Below are 21,925 nucleotides of genomic sequence, written 5' to 3' on the forward strand. Positions count from 1 at the left end.
CTGTTACCCTCTTCAGAGGAATTTGAACCATGTGACAAGGAAAGCATCACCTTGCAACACTGGTGGTGGTGAATTTCTGGAAGACTGCAATTCTTTTGTGCGCTTTAGCCACAGTGCTGGGGAGTTACAAGAACTTCATTCCAACGCCTTCCTCCCTCTGTACTGAGGCTGCAGGTCCTCCCAGCACAACAGACAGGACATCACTTAAGCTGACTTCCAAATGAAAAAAAAAAAAAAAAAAAAAGTTGGTGAAAAAACTTATGATTCATAAATCAGAGGCAGGGAATTATTTGCATGCCACCTGGCTGATGCCATAACAGCAATGCTCTTCGATACAGTTCAGATTTATTTCACAAGCATATTTACACCAGGGTATGCAGTATACATACAGCAGACTAGGAGTGGACTCCAGAAGTTGCTTGAGAGGCAGACACTTCAATCATTTACCATACATGGTGACTTCCATCATTACAACACTTTCATACAGGTGTCTCATCATGTCATCTTTTGCTTGTAAACTGCCAATGAAGCCACATACGTCTCCACATTTACAAGGACAAGTCCAAATACAGTACTAACAAATCAATAAAGCACTAAAAGCTTACACTGGAATGACAATACAAATTTTACTGCAGTGCTGAGAGACCGAGGCTGTGAAGTTGAGGACTGGGGCAAACAAAGTCACCACAGTGGGGGCTGTGTCCAATCCCACTGATGGATCCTGGACCCCAGTGGGGCTGGAGCTGACCCGCAGCACTGGGAGGAAAGGAACGACCTCTCTTCTGCATTTAAGAAAATCCATTACACTTCTAGCTTAAATCAAACATTTTAACGCATATATAATTCAAGATGTTTGCTCGCTATACCACAAAAGGAAATCATTGGAGGGCTATGGTCCACCATTCCCATGGGGGTTGTGTTTCCTTTCTGAAAGTAAACACATACACATCTTGGAACCTACCCTAATGTAACTGATGGGATCCCAGGACGCCTATGGGACAAAGCTTACGGTGCACCCTGACTCTCCTCGTGCAACCAAACCTAATGCTGCAGTGTTTCAAATTACAGAGGGAAGGACTCTGTTAGCTCTTCTTCCTATCTTTAACCTTCAGAGTTACATACGCTTCTTTATGAACACAATGTACATGCACGTTGTGTCAGTTCACTTAGAAAAAAGATCCTGATATTCTATAACAGTGTTCTCTACTATACACTACATTCCTGCCAGATAAAAGGATTAAATTTTATGGCAGTTTGTGTTAAACATTCCTAATGGTCTTAATGTCTTGCTCTTTTTTATTGGTATTTCTTAATTTTCAAACAGCAATCAGATATGTATCTTCACCTTCATCTACAGTGTACTACACAGACCAACTTAAAAAAAAAAATTAAAAAGAAATCAATGCTTTTTAAATTTAGAAGTCGTTTTATAAATTTATTCCTTTTTGGGAAAGGGAGGATTTTGTAAGTACCATTTTTACTTTATCATATAAAGACAGCCTCCTTATTTCTGCGAGCTCTTCAGACAAGAATGGCAAAGAGAAAGCTATACAAACATATACATCAATATTTTTAAATAAAATAGTATTTCATAGATTTGTTTTTGCTTTATTGTGAGCATAAACCAGCATACTTTCACATGATTAAATATTTCACAGAATTAGATATGTAAGAAGGAAACACAGTCACAGCTAACATTACACAGGAATATTCCTAATGAAGAAATGGTTGCAATATATCTGTTCAAATAACTTATTATTTTTCATAGTTTTTCTTGCCAGAATTGTTAATCACTGACACCATTTGTGCTGCCTCCCAGGGCCGTGACCCCACGTTCCTGCACTGAAGGAGAGTGGCTCTGCAGCCGCCAGACCACAGCCCACTTTCCACGTGGGATCCAGCACAAATGAGAGCAGCTTTGGGAAGAAAAAGCTTTTTATTTTCTTCAAAATAAATACCTTCATTGGTAGCAAAAAAACACCTTTATATATAAATACTCCTCTGTTCAAGTTTGCTAGTCAATCTTAGAGATATTTTCTTTATTTACATGTGAATTGTTATCCTTTATTCCAGACTACAGCAAGCAATGGCTGAGCACAGCAGCACTTCAATTCCTCAAAAACTGTCTTTTTCTGAGGAAACGTGCCCCTTCCATTCAGAACAGAGGCCATTCAACTCCTGCACACTCAGCTACTAAATATCCCCAATTAATTAGGCCCTTATTGAGAACCCTCTAAGACACACCACCTAGTGATCATTCAGTGGTCACTAGAAGGAATACATGTAAACAGGGCCTTCGGTAAACCACAGAGGCTCTGTGAGCACGTGGAACCAGGCCACCAGCATGAGGCCAGCAGCCACCAGCCAGGCCACGGCACACAGTCAGGGTGGGGCTGGGCCTCCCAAAACCACAGCTTTCCCCACCCTGCCTGCAAAGAGAACCCAGGTGGTGCCACGGCCCGGCAAAGCAGGCAGAGCCGCGGCTCGGCAAAATGGGCAGGACTGCTGCCTGGCACATCAGGCAGAGCTGTGATCTGACGAGCCAGACAGAGCCGTGATCTGGCAAACCAGGGGCAGCTGTGAACTGGCAAGCCAGACAGAGCCAGGGCCTGGCAAACCAGGCACAACCACGACCTGGCAAACCAGGCAGAGCCATAACCTGGCAAATCAGGCAGAACTACGGCCTGGAAAACCGGGCAGAGTTGTGACATGGTAAAGCAAGCAGAGCCGTGACCTGGCTGGTCCTGCCCCGTGACCAGAGGACAGCAACAAAGAAGGGAGAGTTACATGGCGTTCTGACAGAAACGCAATCCAGCTCAGGCAGCCTCCCCTAGACCACGAAGCGGTGCTCCTTGCCATCATGGGCCATGAGGATGACGTTGCGGTTGGAGGTCCAGATGAGGCGGGCCAGGCGCAGGGCGTTGTGCGAGCCAGGGGACGCGGGCTGGACGGGTGGCACCTGGTAGGTCTTGATGCAGCGCAGCTGAGGTGCTGAGTTGAGCATGCCGATGCTGCCCAGCAGTGACGTGTTCATCTGCAGAGACAGCTGTTGGTGAGGGGCCTCCCAGCCCACCCAGATCAGGCCCAAGTGACATTTCGCCAGACCCACCCAGCCTGGGCGATGCAGTGCTGTCAGCGCCCAGGTTCTGAGCGCCGTGCTGTGTCCCTGTGGCATCGATGCACAGCACACAGCTTTGCAAAAGGAAAGGCTGAATAAAACCAGCAGGGGCGTGGCACTGCTCTTTGTGGGGTGCTACCAGCAGGCACTGTGAGCAACATTTCCAAAGCTGTGCACCTACTTATCCTTCCAACACAAGAGAAAGGAAACCGGTGCATGATTAAATGGAACGTAAATTACAGTCAAAAACTTGAAGTTTCCCTCCTACGCACAGAACTCAGTTACATTCAGCAATCAAGAACCACTTCACAGGACCACAGAATGGCCTGGGTTGAAAAGGACCGCAACGATCACCCGGTTTCAACCCCGCTGCTATGTGCAGGATTGCCAACCACCAGACCAGGCTGCCCAGAGCTCCCTGCTTGCCCCATATCTTTTTTTTAATTATTGTTCTCCTTGCCTGTGCCTTTTGTGAGATTTAAATCAATAAATTAGCTAGGAAAATTATACAGTTTATTTACTACTTTGAAAAATCTCACGCTTCACTTGGTCTTTATAATTAAAGGTTTCTAGTCAAATTTTAAAGAGAAACATGAAAAGTTGTTAAGATTATATCTATGCAAGAATACTTTTGTCAAAATAATTAAAACACCAAATGTGAAATCATGCAAAATTAAGAAGAATCATCCTAATAGTTCTGCAACAGCTGCAGAAAAAAAGCAAATTTTTATTACTTTCTGCTAGATAAATAAAGCACTAGGGAGAAATCTGCTGAGTTCCACTCTCCATAAAGCAGGACTTTTCAGGTACTGCTGATACGTGCTGCCTAGCTCCACGGTTTAAAAGCAAGCTGCCTAACCCTATGCCTTACGAGCACTCCTTTACTTGGAAAACCCTCAGGCACGGCGCTCCTCAGGAGTCCACGAGCAGGCAGACGGCCGCTGCGCCGTATCCCTGAGTGTGCCATGTGGAGCCCTGGCAAATCCTGGGACATGGCAGTCGTGCTGCTGCTGATCCCACGCTCTGAATTCTGATCAGGACAAAGTACAAGCCATTACTTTTTCCTGGCTCTTCTCAGCAGCAGAATGGTGTCAGAGAGTGTAAATCATGGCATCTCTAGCAGGGAGCATGCACGCACCACTGACATTTTCACAATTTAAATCATCTTGAGTAATAACCCTTTTAAGATGACTAATGTTACTGATTTTCCTGCATTAATAATAGTGCCAAATGGAATACAGAAGGGAAAAAAAAATCACTAGTGCACGAGGTCACATTTTAAAACTAAATGTGTAGGTATATTTAACTCTTTATGTAAAAGCCACTTCAACGTGAACATTTATACACCTGGAAGAATGTGGCAGCTCACAATTTAAAAACGTGCCTGAATTTTTTTTCCTGCCAGTTTTACATGACCTGCTCTGATTGTTTTCTAGACTTTCCCTGAGAACTTAAATCGAGTAAGTATAACTGATGGATGAAGATTCTTGCTGTTCCCATTTACTGTTACAGAAAATACACAATACAGTGATGGATAATAATTTAATAATTATTATGGCACCTGTAAAAATAATGAAAGGCATCAGACAACTAGGGGAATATGTTAAAAACAACTAATAATTACAGGTATACTGAGTTCTATTATGTAGTCTGATTACTGCAAAACTAAATTATTTGGATAGTCTGCACAAATTGCTTGGTCGGGTCGGTTTCTAAGTCTAAAGTCACTTAAAGGAAGAAAAAATTCCTGGTGAGGGAATGTAAGCACCAATGAAGCCTCTTGTGTGCTCATCTGTCCCACCAAGCTACACATACACCTATCCACCATAGACAAAATAGTATTTCTGCAGATATGATCACAAAGATTGCTGCTACACTAAAAAAATAAACCCCCCGGGAACTTCATAAAATGTTGACCTGATCCTCAGTTTCTCCCGTTTCAGACTTTGTATTGTTTTTCTCTCGGCCTTTCTGTTCCCTGCATCGTTATGGAAATTCCAGGCAGCTCCACAGTGTGAGGGGTAGTCCGGGGAGCTGTGCTCAAAGTAGAGGAGCTGTGTCTGCTGAGCAGGACTTGGCACAGCAGTAGCAGGACCACTGTTCATCTTGAATAGTTCTGCATCACGTTGAGTTCAAGAAATGGAGAAATATCACTGAGATCTTCATTTATGAGAACTCAGTGGGCTCCAGAAGTCAGAGAAGAAAAATTCCTACTAGGGAATGGGACAACGTGGGAGCAGGAGCTGCAGTTCTGGCAGAACTGGCTGGAGGTCTCCTGCAAGGCCCTAAACCTAAACCAGGTGGATGTTTTAGGTGTGTAAAACTTAAAGTGTTACCACAGGATTAGATTCGAACAGCAAACAGGACGAAGTGTTGTCTGACTGCTCTGAACTTACATACTTGTATGTAAACTTATTTGTACGCAAATATGCCCTCATCCCTCACAGGGAGATAACTGCAAGGCATGTCTAAGTATAAACAGTAAAAGTTCTGTACTTTATAAAAACAGAAAAAATAAGATGCACAACAAAGAAAAAGGTGGGCAGATTGCACTGATCCTCCGGAGGACACAGGCTTGCAGCAAGGCACTTACCTGCCAGAAAGAGAGGTGGCTGTCTGAGTTGGAGTAGGTGGCAAGGTACCGGCCGTCAGGAGCAAAGGCCACTGCTGTGATCGGCCCCTTGTGCCCGTGGATTGTCTGCCAAGAGAGAACATGGAGGGACACGGTTAGGGGGCATGGTGGTGATGGGTTGGCAGCTGCACTTGATGACTGGGCTGGACGAGGCTCTGAGCAACCTGATCTAGCCATAGATGCCCCTGTTCGTTGCAGGGGAGTTGAACCAGATGGCATTTAAGGGTGACTTCCAACTCCAATGAGTCTATGATCTTAACGGCCTTTTCCAAACTTAATGATTCTATGGTTCTAACAGCAGTAACAGAGCATTCCTTACTTGGCACCACAGCAGTGCTGAACAGATTTGTAAGCAAACAGAAACACAACAGCATCTGGACTTCTGGAAAAACTTTCTGGAAGAGTTCATCAAACTCCTACAGTCAGAAAACAGCAAGCACTATGTGCAGAAGCCTGTTCCTCCTATTTCAGCATTGTATCTTAGGTCTCGAATCAAAAGTATGACACAAATTGGGAAAGCACACAACATCTATCTAAGGTTTATTGGCAAACACCTCTGCAGAGCTAGGGGAACTTCAGAGTTTGGTTCCTGCAGGAGATAGGAGGGCAATTTCCTTAAAATACCATCTTTTATTGGATTACCATAATGAAGACATTAGTAACAAGCTCACAAAGTATTTCTTTGAAGAATACACAGTAGCTGCTCTCTCTGCATTAAGGGGCTCTGTGCCAATTTTAAATTGGCAGGACTTGCAGTGTGTGAAAAAAGACTTTGTAACATTCATCGACCAAAACTAGGCTGTGAAAATAAAAGCACATGAAAACAAAAGCGCTCCTGCAGCCAGCTCCAGGACTCTAAAAGATGCAAAGCCACTCAGATGGCACACTGCATCCGAAGTAAGGCTTATATTAACGATCCATTAATATATTTATTGTGCATCGCGTAAGTTGAGTAAAGTCTAACAGAACCCCAAACCTACATCTTCAAAGTAATCACTACAGCTTAGGATGAAGATTTGAAAGGGGAATTAATTAGATGATCCGATGTTTAGACCCATCAAACTGCAGCACTTAACAAGCAAGTAATACTTGTCAATAAAAAAATGTTTTGGTAATACAAAGGTGGAAAATCAATAGTACTTGCACACTTGTTGCTCTTCTTAACTACTGAAAATGTGTTCCAATAACTACAATCCTTAAGGGAATTAATGTGCTTTGTTATTTAAAGCAAGTGCTCCTCTAATTGATGCTAATCCTTTCAAGCCAAGATTTATTTTTTAGTGCACTACCTAAATGTGTACTTTGCAATGCACATCTTGTGCTTCCTAGGCAAAGTGAATAAGCAGAACAAAACGAAATTATTGCTACTCATTCAAAATATTTTGCTTGCACCCATGCATTTGGAGCTCAGACTGCCCTGCTGGCACCGTGCTGAATGCTGCATTAATGGCTGTGATGGCTGCGCTTCAGCAGGAACACTGGCAATACCCTGCCTCTTTGCATTATTTTTTTTTTTTAATGCTCTGAAGTGTAATAGTGCATAATAAAAATTGTTTTCTATTTAAATAAAATCTCTGCAGTGTTAGTTTGGCAATCGTCTGAATTTTGCATGGCAGACAGGGTGGGACAAAGTGCAGCTGCTTGGAGCTTCCCTCTGCCCAAGCAATTGTTTTTTAATGGGAGCACGCTCCTGGGAGACTATTTGACTTCTGCACCTGTCACCGCCGCTGTCCTGTACACATGATATACTGAGGCTATGACAACCTAATTCTGAGTCCAATATTTGGCAAACCCTACACTGAACTGCATTATTCTGTTAGAAGTGACATAAAAAATAAGCACTGTATCACTGTGGCAATTTTATTTTAATAAATACTGGAATGCATACTTTAAATTGATAAAGTAACATATATACTGCTATAGAGACATAGCCATATTTTACCACATTTATTATTAGATATTTATCTCCCCAGTCCCTAGGGGTACCTTAACTAAAATGAAACAAAAACACTCACTGAGGATGCAGCATGTCTGATGCACCCCAGAAGCACCACACTTCTAGCAGGTACCATGTGAAAAGCAGAAAGCACTGGGTTTGTCCCAGCTTAGTGCTGTCATTAAAAGCTCTGACTGCTTTCACTTGGAACAGATGAAAGTATCAGCTCCATTTTTTGCATGGGATATACAGTCCCTGCACAAGGAATGGCTATTTGGAAATTAAGGAGATGACTCTGAGGCGCTTTGCCACACTCGGCTCCTAAAGGTGCTCCAGAAAGCTGGCCTGAATACAACACAGAGCACAAATAAATTGCAATCACTGTGCTAAAGGCAAAGACTGAGGGAAGACAGTCAACAACCGAAAGAAGGCGGAAAAAGAAAGGTGTTGAAGGTGCTATTAAGAAAACAAAACAAACGAAGAGGGTTAACTCTCCCTCTACTCCCTTCCCACCCTTGCCACCCCTGGAGGTGTTAAGAACTGTGCAGATTTGGCATTTTGGGACACAAGTGGTTAGTGAGCATGGTGGGGATGGGTTGGGGCTGCTCTTAGGGATCCTAGAATTCTTCTCCTTAATGGTTCCACAGTTTTGTGATGTGTTCTGATTAACTACAGAATCTCTAAGTTCCATAGTAATCTCGAACAGTGTCTCAGAACTCAATTTACCTCTGCATTTGAAGAAGGGAACCTCCTGTACCCAGCCACCCATTCCAGTGCAGCCCACCCCAGCCCAGAGCCTTTCCCCATCAGAGCCACAGTCCGCCTTGCCCCACTTACTGACCTTTTTTTGCCACCTTGCAATGATCCCCCCTCCTTCTTTTTTATTTTACAACATGTAATCACAATACAGATAGAGAAGGGACATGTTGCACACAGTCCACGCTAAACACATGATTTCCTGAACTGCTCAGCTTTGGTCTAATCTCAGTTTGAGCAATCTGTCTGATAAAACATTTTTATCCATCTGTTGCATTGTCCTTTGAAGGCCAGCCACGTGAGACCTCCCAGGACTATGGGCTGCGTGAGCACACTCAGGACATCTCATAAAACCTCAGTTTGCAAAACTACACAGCTGCACCCAGTAAGATGTTACAGCATTTTCTTGAAATAGCTTCAGTGCTTTTAATAATTAAATTTCAATGCTCCTTCAAAAAGTACTAACAATTGCAGTAAAACTTTCAGGACTACACCAAGAAAAAGTATATTTACGTCTTTAAATTAATTTTCTTTCTGTCCTTCAAATGGATTCTCAATAATATCAAGATAAAGTCAAAGCACATATATTAAAATTCTTAACTTAATAAAATATATAACTTAATTTTTAATCTCACAGTAATATAATTTTGCATCAACCATTACTATTACTCAGTATTAAAATGTGACTTGCATGATGTGACAGGCAGTGCACAATGAGAGCAGAAAGTGACCTTGAGCAGCAGTGTATAAAAATACATTTATCACTGGAATGGCATGCTGGCTTTCAGTCAATATGTGCTCTCATTTGTTAGGAGGTTCTCCTGCTGTGATTCCCTCATTACAATTTGCTTTTACTTCCTGGGCAAATGACAACCAGAAAATGAGGCAGCTTCTTTCTTGACCGAAACTTAATCCAGAAGAAATGAGAAGACAGCTGCACCCATCCAAGTGTTTTAAAAATCTTTCCAAAAAGCCACGGACCTCAGCAGTTCCGTGGGGTCCTGCAGGCAGCCCAGAACTGATGTGGTGGCTGCAAGGAGGCCATGCCTGTGGCTCTCCAACCCAGCTCAGCTTCCCTCCTCAGCGCCATGATGTCTGCAAGCACTGGATGGATGCTCTGACTTCAGGAACGTTCTCATCAGTTTGAGGGCTTCATGTAGCACCATCAAAACCAAGATGGCCACTCATTTCACCACACCCATAAAACCAGATAGTCCACAACAGAAGCAGCTTGTTCTTCATCGGTGAGACTAACGCCAGCATAGTTCAAATAGAAGTTCATGATGATGCACTATCATCTCAGAACATGCCCACGTGTCAGACAATTCCGTTTTGCTACTGAAATTCCAATCTCCATGATAATTACTCTCTTAAAAGACATTCCAACAGCTCGTAGGCTGGGCTATATGCTGCAACTGCAAGGAAAACAATCTTAAATAAGAATTCTGAGTTCAGTCAGGATACTTATGAAAATGGGAGGAGGAAGTATTTTCTCCAAGTTATTTCTATTATGTGAGACAAAAAAATGAATGTAATTATTTTAAATCCCTACTTTACGGGTTTATCTTTTACAAACAATTACAAACAGCTTGTGTAAAAAATTACAAAATACAGATAGGCATCGGGAAAAGAGCTTCTGCTGGACAAATGCCAGGCCTCATGGTTTGCAGATGTGTTGCTGCAAAGTGCAGTGAAGTTTCAGATCTTGAACCACAAATCCCTCAAGAGTGATGCTGAATGGATGCGAGGAAGTTTGGGCTGATATTCCAGCGCCAGAGAGCACTTTACAGGGAGAAAAGACACTGAATGCTTTCCAAAAGATCACAGCATGGATTTACCATTTATTACATGGACTTCATCTAACCAACTCTCAAAATGCAAATCATATCCTTAATGGGAATAGCTGTCTAAACTGCTAGAAAGACGCAATTTAAACACAATAAATAACAGCAATGCGAGCAATGTGATCTAAGAGTGATAAGCAGATGATATTTCAGGAGGGCACAGAGAGGATGGAGGTGAGGGTTTCAGTGTGCCCATCAGATGGATCTCCAGCAAACCCTGCTCAGCTGGGGATTACCTGGGGGCCTTGGAAGGCCTCCAAGCTGCTACAGCAGGAGAAACTTGTCCACTAGGCAGAAAGAAGAGCTCTGAGCAGGCAGTTATAACACAGTTTTTAGTTTTCTGAAAAGCAAGAATTGAAACATCTAACGTAAAAGAGTTATTAAAACAAATTTCAGGAGAAGACACTTCTTCCAGCAAACACATGAGGTTGATACAACCTTATCAGTGTACTGCAATAAAACTACCGTGTTCCCAGATGAGACTCTTTGGTAAACCTAAGAAAGCCTGGTAAAGACATCAAAACTCTATCTGGCTCACAGTACTACAGACAGCAGTGAGAGACTGCATTCTCCTACAGACACAGGTCTTCAAAACCCAGCATTTTCAATAAAAAGTTGGTCCCTATTGAAAGTAAGAGCTATTAAAAATTCGAATTTGACCATGAATGGAACAATGCCCTTGAACTGAGTTAACAAGAAACTGGAACGCTGTATGTAAGCGCACAGACTGATCTTTCCCCCTGTGCCAGCTTTCTGCTGACTTCTGTGATGGTTTATCATTGGAGCACGCAGTGACAGGGACACAGAGCATTTCTAGTAGCTTGGGTATGATGGTTAACAATTAGTAATGCAGTGTCACTGCATCTGGAAAAATACACAAGATTTTTTTTATATTTTTTCCATTAACCAGGGCCACTTTTTTCCACCCAGCTGCTCTAGATTCAATGAAATTAAAAAGCCTTCTTCCGCTTCCCACCTGGATGGTAGGTAGCTTCTTTTGAAGAGGGAAAAAGGTGAGCTGAGACTACTTTTTGTGCAGGAAACAATGTCTGAAAAGGAAGTAACAGCTAAATTAGGTATAAGTTCAAATATATGGAAACTCAGCTTCCGTTATGGCCCTCAGTATAAAATCTTAATGCCTACTTTTCTTCTGTCTCTGCTTTTACGGACGCTACAAACCCAGCACTGTAATAAATCTCGTAACTCAGTGGGGGTGGTTGGCCTCAGAGATGATCAGTAAGTTTAATATCTTTTTCCAGGCTATCTGACTTTTGTATACTGAACTGTATCACTTCAAAATGGAAAAAAAAATCCTCAGTGGAATTGATTGCACTGTCGGCTCCTCATCTTGATGTCAACATACAGAGGCACAAGAGTTAAGCAGAAAGCTGTAGCTGAATCAATTTCTTATTTAATTTTTACTAACTTTGATTATTCAAGGCCCCTCCAGATTTCTGCACTTGGATTTACAGTCTTCACTAGATACCTGTCCCTGCCTTTCCCCTCCCAACAAGATGGTCCTGTATTTGCAAACTCCATATGCCCAGAGGAACGTGCAAGTTCCTTTAAAACAGTCTCCACACCAACTAGAAATGAGTACAGAAAGGGACAGAAGTGACTCTGAACAAAAGCTATTATTGCTGATTTAAAAAGTAAGCTCTGTGAATCCAGAGACCTCATTATTTTGCCCGTTCAAGCCAGAAAGTTAGAGCAGAGTTACAGCACTCATTAACAGCGCATTCTATGGGAAGACTGGCAGTTTGCATTGGTTATTTGTAGCTTAATGAACAGAACTGTATGTAAAAAGTAGATTTATCTACAGTGAACAGTGGCAGACTTGAAGCAGATCAACAATATCCAAAGGGGGTTAATGCAGAGGAGTTGGTGTGCTGTAAATTCGCTCCCCATGCAGAAGAGTATCGGCACGGTCCATCCCCATTAAATACACAGCTAAATTGCCACCAGCATAACCGCCTGGGCATAATTAAACACTGCTTTGGAAAGACATTAGAAGAACTTGAAAACGATGGTTGTTTCGTTACCAATCCCTCCCACAGCTGGGACCTGCTGCTGATAGGCTAAGACCTCTCTTCCTGTTACGATGAAAATGCACAGAATCCCTCAACTGTATCATTAGGCAGCTTTAGAAAGATCAGCTCAGGGTAAAGCAATGGCAGCCCATGGGAAACACGCGCCAGCAGCACACCGCCTTCCTTCTGCACGGAATGGAAGAACTACAGCAAGGCTTGCATTCGAAACTCAGGCTGAACCAAGGACAATTTGAGTGTGTTTAGGCCTGGCACAGCTGAACCACATCCCCTAAAATTTCTGCCCTGCTTGCCAGCAACGCTCTTATTACTACCTCGTATTACATTACAATGGATTTTGCTTTGTGAACTTTGCTACTGCTTATGTAAGTCAGATGATAAACTAAACCAAAGAAAAAGCACTCCTCGCCTCCTTGCACAGTAACAGGGCTGTTTGTACCAAAGGCAGTGCATACCATGGATTTCTGGAGCAGCAGCATTCTGCCCTCACTGTTTGCACACGTGCTATGTTGTCTGGTGGACAGCACAGTGCAACCCTCCCCTTCCTGCCAGAACGAGAAAAGGGCTCCTGCCCCTCCTAAATTAAAAGGCTATATTCAGTAATTATCTTTTATCTGCAATTTGAGAAGGCGTGCCCCTACTAACAAGTTTTCCTGGCTCCTCTGAACTTGTCAGCATAGCAGTGTCAATAAACACACAGACACGTTCAGATTACAGGATGGCTATCTTTCCTTTAATACCTATAAAATTCCATACTGGAGTACGTTGTCTTTTATTTCCCAATCAAACTTAACTAAAGCAAGCCATCACATATCAGCAACTGTGCCTTCCAAATATAATATTAAACAATTTTCTACCCTGGGTAAGAAATTTGAAAATGCTTCTAGGTGCAGAAATATAATATTAGACACAATTCAATTCCTGCTTTGACTGTCAAAGCCCTGATTTTAATATTGGAGAGAGCCAAACTCAGACCAATAACACTGATTCTACTCAGTGCTTAGAGAAGTCTCAGCTAGCAGCAAACAATGGCACTGCCTTCAGCAGACTTCCTTATAGGAGGCCAAGTTTTCAGAAATCACATGTTGAAATACACAGCCCCCACTACAGCGATGGGCAGGCTGGAGCTGAGGTCTCTCTCTGCTTCTGTGCTTCCCAACAGCACAAAGAAGGGCTCACAATGAAAAGCCTCTGCCACTTCGGAGACAACATGGATGAGGAATCAGAAGTACAAATATAAGCAAAAAAAAAAAAAAAAAAAGTCAAAATGATTGCCAAAAAAGACTTAGTTAGTTATTTAATAAAATATACCAAGTGTCATTTCTTCTTCCTACTTACATTCAGACACAACCTTCCATGAATAACAAATTCCCACCTCATTCCAGTCTTCAGTTTTCCATTTCAAATTAAATTTCTCTATAACAATAATTGGAACACTCAATAAATGAATGAGTAAAATCAGTAAGCAGTAGACACATGCCATCCATACTGTCAGACCCAAGCTGAGGACCCGAAGTCTGTATGGGTGCAGAGCTAGGTTGCTAAAAGTTTGCCAGGATGTCAGGTCGCTGACAGGTGTTGGACTGCATGGTCTGTCCTACAAGACGTCCTATTCAGTGTCCTTGATATCAAGGAATAGACGGAGTACATTCCTGTCAAGTTCCCAGATAGCCTCAGTGCCACGGAGCAGCTGGAATGCTAAGAATAAGCAGATGGCCTGAAGATCAAGGGAGTCATTCCCTTGACCACTGCACCCACTTCTGACCCCCCAAAATACAAAGGGCCCTGGTGAAGTCAACTACTCCCAGCAGTGGGTTGCTGACTGGAACTATCATCATCTCGATCCTTCTGACAGCACTAGCAGCCATACACCCAAAACAGCCTGCGTTTCCCACAGACCTAAACAAGTCTCCAAGCAAACTCAGTAAATAAATAATGTCGTAATGACTCATGAAAAGCATGAATGATTATTATTGGCTTGAGGTTGGATCCTAAATTCTGTAAGTATTCTGCCTGTCCAATGTAGGAGAAAGCTGTGCAGGGTGCAGAATCAGGCCACTCAACAGGCACTCGGATGGATGGATGGATGGATAGCAGAAAATCTGCCCAATAGCTCTGCATGCAGCACTACATGTAAGATACAATGCCTTCATAACAAAGAGTGAATATCTATAACATCTGCACTAGATCTTGGTGGCCATGTCTTCAGAATCCCTGTATTATCTATTGCCCAGTGCAGGTGAAGAGTTTCTGTCTTCAGAGGAAATTCTTCATGCTTCCAACACAGAAGTCAGCCAGCCAACAGTAACACATGCACAGTCACTCAAAATATCCAGGCAGAACTAAGCAGCCAAGCATGAGCTGAATCCCTAAAGCACGAGAACAGCATTGGAGGTATGCCGATATTTTCCCATATAGTTCATAAGACTAGGACAGACAAAAAAGTACTTAAATGCTTAACTGTTCACGTGTCACCAACACACAAATTCTCAAGACTGAATGATAGGGGATGTTCAAGTGCACAGCATGAATCCAATTTTAAGCTAGAGGAACAGAGGTATTGATATTGTGAAAGCATTTTCTAGATTCCTCACAACTATCATTCACTTTCTTACGTTATTGAGCTTTTTTGCCAGATTTCCTATCATTTGTGTTGCAGCCATACTCCTCCTTCCCTCTGCCTTCTATTCACCTAATGCCTAGTTCTGCCAGTGGAAAGACTTGTCTAAGAAATCCAAGAACACGCCACTCACTGCTCGTGAGGACTCATTTGGCTTGAATCCCATGGGATGAGAAAAACTTTGTTTTCTGAAAGAGAACTCTTACACTATTAAGGTGCCTACAAGATGTAACAACAGGTAGCAGACTTAATTCTCACCTTTTTAAGTAAAGCTTTGTTTAGTAATTGGGTTAGGGCCAGACCATTGCTTCATACCCAAACACTTAGGTTTTCAAAGAAAGAATAACCGAATAGCTTGTATGAATGAAATAATTGGGGATTTGGGGCCAGTATCTGCTGCCCAGCAAGAATTCACCAACAATTTCAAATAGGGCTAATTGTATCGGCTCCCTGATTCTGGGTTCCATATACAGGCAACCGGAGAAACTTACTGGGAAGTCTCATGAACGATAGTGGGAGCCATTCAGGGGGAAGCAGCTCACACAAATGAGATGCAGTGCTTGCTGCTTGCCTGTATGATGCAAAATAAAGATCCGCTAAGTAAGAAACCAGGTGAGTTCTTATGAATTATCACAAGTATAACCAGTGAATAACTCCTCTCAGCCTGCTTTAGCTACAGAATAATGCTGGAGAATCTGACAAGCAAAATATTATCAAACATCTTTCAGACGTTAATATTTTGCCATCATGCCAAAGTCAATAATAATCATGTATCCTAAAATCTAGTTATTTGAAATATATCTCTACAGTCTGGTAACACTGATTCAGTATTCAATTAAAAAAAAAAAAAGGTCACACAGTATCATTCTTTTTCTGTATTAATGCACCTCTAAAGAAAGGAGAAGGTGAATTTCAAGTGCTTGGTGATGATAACTTTGCTTTTAATTGCATCCAACCAGTAGTGTGTTCTTAGCCCAGCAAAAATTACCGTGCGCTTTTTTTTTTTTTCCCCATATTCTTATTAAACATTTAACCAAAAAAAGAAAAAGGTGCAACTCCAGGGTCATGACTTTGCACAACATGTAAGTTATTTAAGAAAGCCTCAAAATTGTAAGTTTGTAAAATCAATGGGAAAAAAATGATGTTTGGAATGGGAAGCGTAACTCAGTCAGGATGACAGTGGCATGAGCACAGTGCGGCACATCAATGAGCTGCAATGTGCTACGTTTATCATTAGATAATCACTCCCCCGGAGGATTATGAACACACAGATGAACCTTGTGCCACACAACACACTTGGGGTGTCATTATCTCACGATAACCCCACTCCCTGCCATCTTCTATTGCTTAATTAGAGGTTAGAAAGGTTGTAACAGGGCTAAGAGAACATGGTGACCGGAACTTGCAGAGGAGTGATACCCTAATCAATTCAAATCCGGAGGCTGAGAATGTGCAGTCAACAAAGGCGTCCATGGGAGACCCAAACTGTGCCCTGTTTTTAGCTAATGAGCTAAAACTTCGGGAAATTATGAAATCTATACATACACTATGCCTTATTTTCACTTGACAATTTCAGCTTCCTCACGTTGCATTTAATTCAAGCATCACAAATAAATAATAAAGAATGAAAGGTTATAGAATATTAGCTCACCTGAAACACATTATCAAGTACATCGAGGCAGCAGAAATGAGATTTTCAAGGTGTCTCACCAGCTCTGTGCTACATACACACTCCAGAAACTCCATCCTGACCGCATAATAACAAACAGTGCTTCTTCGTTAAAATGTTTTATTTTCGGTTAGAAATTGCCAGCCATCCTAAAATGGTGTGTTCTGTGCACCAGCAGAGTCACTGAGTGGTTTAACTGCTGTCTTCTACTGTGTTTTGTAAACAATGGCCACATTTGCAGATGGAGGAGCCACAGAACTGATGTACTCAGAACTGTTTTCCAATTCACTGTGAAACATCAATTATCTTTATCAAATAACAGTATCTCATCTCAGTCCATTATCAAGATGGAGTCTTATTTTAGCTGGACTGAAGCCCTATCTGTATATCAAGGCTGGCCGCAGTGCCAGAGTGAGTGAAAGGCTGTGAAATAATCAATAATCATCATCAAATTGTGGTCGACAGGTTGTGCGGATGGAAGTTTTTGATGAAACCTCAACCTTTTTTTGTGTAGCTGATAAAGCTTAACCTTTGCAATACCTGATAACTATGACTCAGTTAAGGGGAGCTCTGCATACACCCAAAAGCTTTTACTGTTCAAAAAACCCTGCTGAAGTAGCTTGTTTAAGTGGAGAGCGACTTCACACCATCAAGCATCTTTTTGTTACTAAGCAAGCCAGCAGACAAAGGACTACAGCGAATGTGTTTCATGGATTGTTATAAACACACCTTTGTGTTTCAGCAACCAAGAACCACACTGGGTATTAGAGCTGTACAAATAACAGGTCTGCCTACAAAGGACCATCTCTGCATAACAATGAATAAAACAGAAACAGACAGAAACAACAGAGTCACTTTCAGCAAATATTTGCCTATTTCAGTGTAGGTAGCTTCCTATTATCCAGAATAAAAGTTGGATGAGAACACACAGAAAAAAGGGGAAAAAAGCTTTTTAAAAACCCACACATGCATTACCCTAATTACTCAGCAACTTTTTTTTTTTTTTTTTAAATGTTATTCTTATTCAGTCCTTTTCTTAAGATAATTTCTGTTCAAAGTAAAATTAAGGGCATGGAATAAGGTTATATGCAGTATGCTTCTGGGGTTTTCAGTTTTGAGCACAGCACGACTAATCTGCAACCTAAATAGGAAAAATGTAGAGTTGATTTCAGCCATACATTTTTCTTTTTAGCTATCAATCAGTTTCTTCAGAAACAGAAATTTGTCAGAAGTTATACAAACAAGCAGAATGTGAATTTTAAGAAGAATGTAGATTTCACATTTTCTGGGGCAGAACCTATTTGGGTAGAGCACTTCAACAAATTCTGTGAGATTGGGTGCTACCATTCAGTGCTGTCTCTGAAGGATGGGTCCCAGATCCCCAGGCCACCATGACATGTCCCATGGGATAACCCCATCCCCATGATCTCCTGCTCAGGGAGATCCTTGAGCTGTTCATCAGTGGGAAGGCCCGGCATCCTTAGTCACACATCAAGCATTTGTCCTTTTTGCATCACAGCTCATCCTTGGAAACAGCCACCCGGCATCAGTAGAGCAACCAATCACTCTTCTACCTCTGGGGCACCAATTTCTCACACTTACCAGGCCATGAAAATTAATCCAAAACCAAATACCTGCACTGCAATTCAGCATGTTACAGTCGACCCCCCAAACCTGCGGGGCACTTCCCACACCCATTTCCTGCTGCCTCATTTCGTTCACTTGAAGATCTCTGTTTCATCTCTGAGATCTCTCATCTCTGAGACTGAGATCTTGAAATGAACAGACAAATGAAGACACGGAAGGACTACAGTGATAATTAATGTCCTCTTCCTGGAAAAAATAGAATACATAGGCAAGGATACACCCACCACACGTTACTTATGCACACTTCCAGAACCTCACTTAAAACCGAGTTTTCTGTTCAGACAAAAAAATAGATTGCAACAGAAACAATCCCCCTTTCCAAACAAAAACCCTCATGAATAAAATGTGCACTGCGACTTTCAGCCCAAGTGAAGAGCCCCCGGTGATGCAGCCAAGCAGCTCACAAGTGGCTACCCTTAGTGGTTAGCTACCGAAACAAATCATGATGACTCTAGCAGGTTTTCCACCACTGGAAATTTAAGACCAAGACCGATGATCTTCTGAAAGCAGTCGCTGCCTTGCAGTGCTGGATTTGAGCGTTCAGCCCCACACAGGAGGCTGCAGGGATTCTTCCAGGCCTCCACTCCCACCACCACCCCCAGCCACCCGTCAGTCAGTTCCCACCGTCTCCAGCTCGGCTTTCCTGAGAGAGATGTCTCCAGTGATGAATACACGGCAAACTACTAAATGCAGCTCTAGAGACTGCTGTGCCACACTGATGGATGTGGTACTAGGCACTATTAAAAAGAGATAAAGTATCTGCTCTTACAAAGAAGCCGGGTTCTCCCCCAGCGCTGCAGGTGCATTCCCCAGAAGGCTGCTCACTGACTGAGAACAACTCCGGTCCTCCTCCAGATCCCCTACATCCCACTGTTTGCCTCAGGAAAATGTGGCCGTGAAGGGCTTGAAACATTCTCGTCACAAAATCGCCACTTCTCCGATGATGGAAAAATGCTGAACAGATTCACTGACAGAAATTGCCTAACGTAAGTCAAAGTTTAGCTAGTATTTTAAATAGCTCTAATTTAAGCTTCAGAACAGAATTCCTAGTGCAGCTAAATACTATAGATTTCCTCTACTGGTAAATATTTTAATGTAAAAACAAAGAAAGCCTTCCCATTGCCCCAACGGTAGTTAGTAATAATCTAAATTAAAATAGTGTTATTGTAACAGAGTCACTATTACAGAGTGTTTACCTCCATAATGTCAAGCAAGTTATTTTACTGTAAAGAACAATTCAACGAATTTGAAAAAAGCTGCTCACTTACCAGCGATAGCAAAAAAGCTCTATCATCACTGCCACAATCAGTTTGGAATTTAATATCTGAGCATTTTAAAAGCGATCCTGACATTTTAATATTGTCTTATTTTTTTTAAGCCAACATGGAATGTTTTGATTATTGTAACGCAGTTTTGAGGCAGACCCACACGAAGTGTCTCTTCAATCCGCAAGAAAAGGATGCAAGACCAAACGAGATGCTTTTTCTGCAAGCAAGCAAACATCTTGCAGGATGGAGCTCAGCTACCAAATGCAGGTCCCCACCAAAACGGCACAGAGCCTGAAAATTGCAGCAAATCTTTGCCCCACATAAAATAAAACGCTCTCCAGAAAGGCAGCTGTTATTCTACGGGTAGAGCAGTTGGCTTCCAGAGCCGGGTAGCAATAAGATAGTATGCTTTATTATGAGTGTCATGGAGACGGTGTGAAAAATCAAGAGCCATAGGCAGTAAGCAGCAATGGGTCAATAATGTTCACCGAGACATTGTGTAGATAATCAACAACAAGGCCCTGGGTTCTCTATGCACTGCAAACAGCTGAAGGGCAAATCAATACAGCCATGGGAAGGACACTGCCCGGCGCCGCTCCCCGCTGCACGCTGCGGAGGGCACCCTAAAAACAAGTGGATGCAAACTTGTACGGCTGTAAAGCCATGCCCTCGGAACAGAGCAAGGCTTGGAAAATATCGAGTAAGTAGGAGAGGAGGGGACAGTGCCCAACCTCGATATTAAATTACAGAAGAAATTAGATACCAAAAAACACGTATTGGGAAAGCTCATGATAGAATACAACCTGGGTGTAATTTTCAGTCTAATCATATCCTTAAAAATAAACTCAAACCCGAAGCCCTTGAAATGAATAAGACATATATCCGAAAGGAAGAGTTTAACACAGAGCAGCCTAAAATTTGGAGTACGATAATTAATGATCCGTCTTTTAAATTAGTAAGTGGAAATCACGCATTAATAGATGTATCTGTGCAATAGCAGTGACGCAAACCAAACACAAAACGTCTGAAAACGCAGACAACTGGCTCTGAGGCAGCGTTTTCCTGGCAGTATTAATAATTGACACCTTGTTAAATAAGTGATATTAATATTGTAAATTTCTCGAGAAAAAAACTATCATATGTGAATGTTGATTTATTATTTGTTAAAAAAGGTGATTCTTGACATCCATCATTCTATTAATCGTTAGATGTAATTTCTCAGTCATTGTGTACAACCACCTTTCTTGAAAACAAAGTGAAAATATGCTGGAAGGAAAAAAGCTCATGAAATGCTTCTGTTTTCAATTATTCCATCCGAAAAAGCCTCCCTTCCTCCTTCCGGGGCATGACAAAATTCCTGTCCTATTTCACCTATCGTGTAAAAATAACATAAGCACATTTAACAGGGCGCTCACTCAGGATAGGCATGTTCTGCTGTTAGCAACTGCCACAAAATTTTCTATAAAGTACAACTGGAGAAGTGACAATCTCAGCAATACCAAACAGCCACACTACACGGATGTTGCTATCGAGATCGAAATATTTGGATGTTTTTTTTTTTTAGCATGACAGATACAAAACCAAAATCTTTTTAGCCTTATTTTCCTGACGTTAACTATTTCTGTATGCACAGCCGTAAGTTATTGGATTATATTTTCATGAATTATTCAGGGCAGCCCCCAGCAGCAGGGGAGCAGCGCATGCTGCAGCTCTGCTCTCATGCAGAGGGCTCCGGCACCGTGGGGCGAGCGGACCTGTGCCAGCCCTGCAGCACTGCTTCGGGCAGGGAGGAAGGATCCTGCTCTTGTGCTGAGCGAGCAGAATTTGTGCGGTTTGATATGCACAAGATGGATGGGATTGATTGCTGCCAAGTGCTCCTCGTAGCACTCGTTTTCCCTGGACCTGCAGGAGGTGGTGGTGATGCTTTCGGCTGGTTTCAGTGGTAAAGCAAGTGAAGTTTCATTTTGGAAAATATTCCAGTAAAAAGCCATTCAAAGTTCTGCACTTCTGTGCTTTCCCAAAGGTAAGGAAGGAAATAGGGGAGTATGATTGGAATAAATAAAAAAAATGTGTCTAAAGATGTCGAAATAAAACAGAGAGTACCTTCTGGTGAAGGAGTTCTGAAGTCCTCTATTCTTTTCACCATACAGAACAAAGGCTGTAAAAGCACAGGGCAACAGCCAAGGAAAGGAAATGGTTATTTAAACTAAAGGTCAGTGTTGGAATAAAGACTTAAATAACCATAATTACACTGGTGTGGGAACACATGAAAGACTTCCAGCCCTTGATTTTTAACCCATCGGTATTCTGGAATCCCTTTTCAAGCACAGCAGAGGGTGTCCAGAAATCCCGTGTTCCTCAGGCATTGCAGCCTGCTGTCCCACAGA

At 42.2% G+C, this 21,925-nt stretch overlaps 1 protein-coding gene across 6 annotated transcripts in view; it reads right to left on the reverse strand.

The window, feature by feature from the left end:
* Window positions 1-286: 286 nt before the first annotated feature.
* WDR7 (WD repeat domain 7) overlaps window positions 287-21,925 on the reverse strand; it is a 114,023-nt gene continuing 92,384 nt past the window's right edge. For 5 of the 6 annotated variants that reach the window (XM_085214179.1, XM_085214182.1, XM_085214183.1 and 2 more), the window contains 2 exons: window positions 5,712-5,816; window positions 287-3,034 (listed from right to left, as the gene is read on the reverse strand). In XM_085214179.1, coding sequence (XP_085070305.1) covers window positions 2,831-3,034; window positions 5,712-5,816 — 309 coding nt within the window. In that variant the 3' untranslated portion in view covers window positions 287-2,830. The other variant, XM_085214181.1, reaches the window with a different exon arrangement.

Source organism: Meleagris gallopavo, chromosome Z, assembly GCF_905368555.1.
Source record: "Meleagris gallopavo chromosome Z, MGAL_WU_HG_1.1, whole genome shotgun sequence".
NCBI classification, from domain to species: Eukaryota; Metazoa; Chordata; class Aves; order Galliformes; family Phasianidae; genus Meleagris; species Meleagris gallopavo.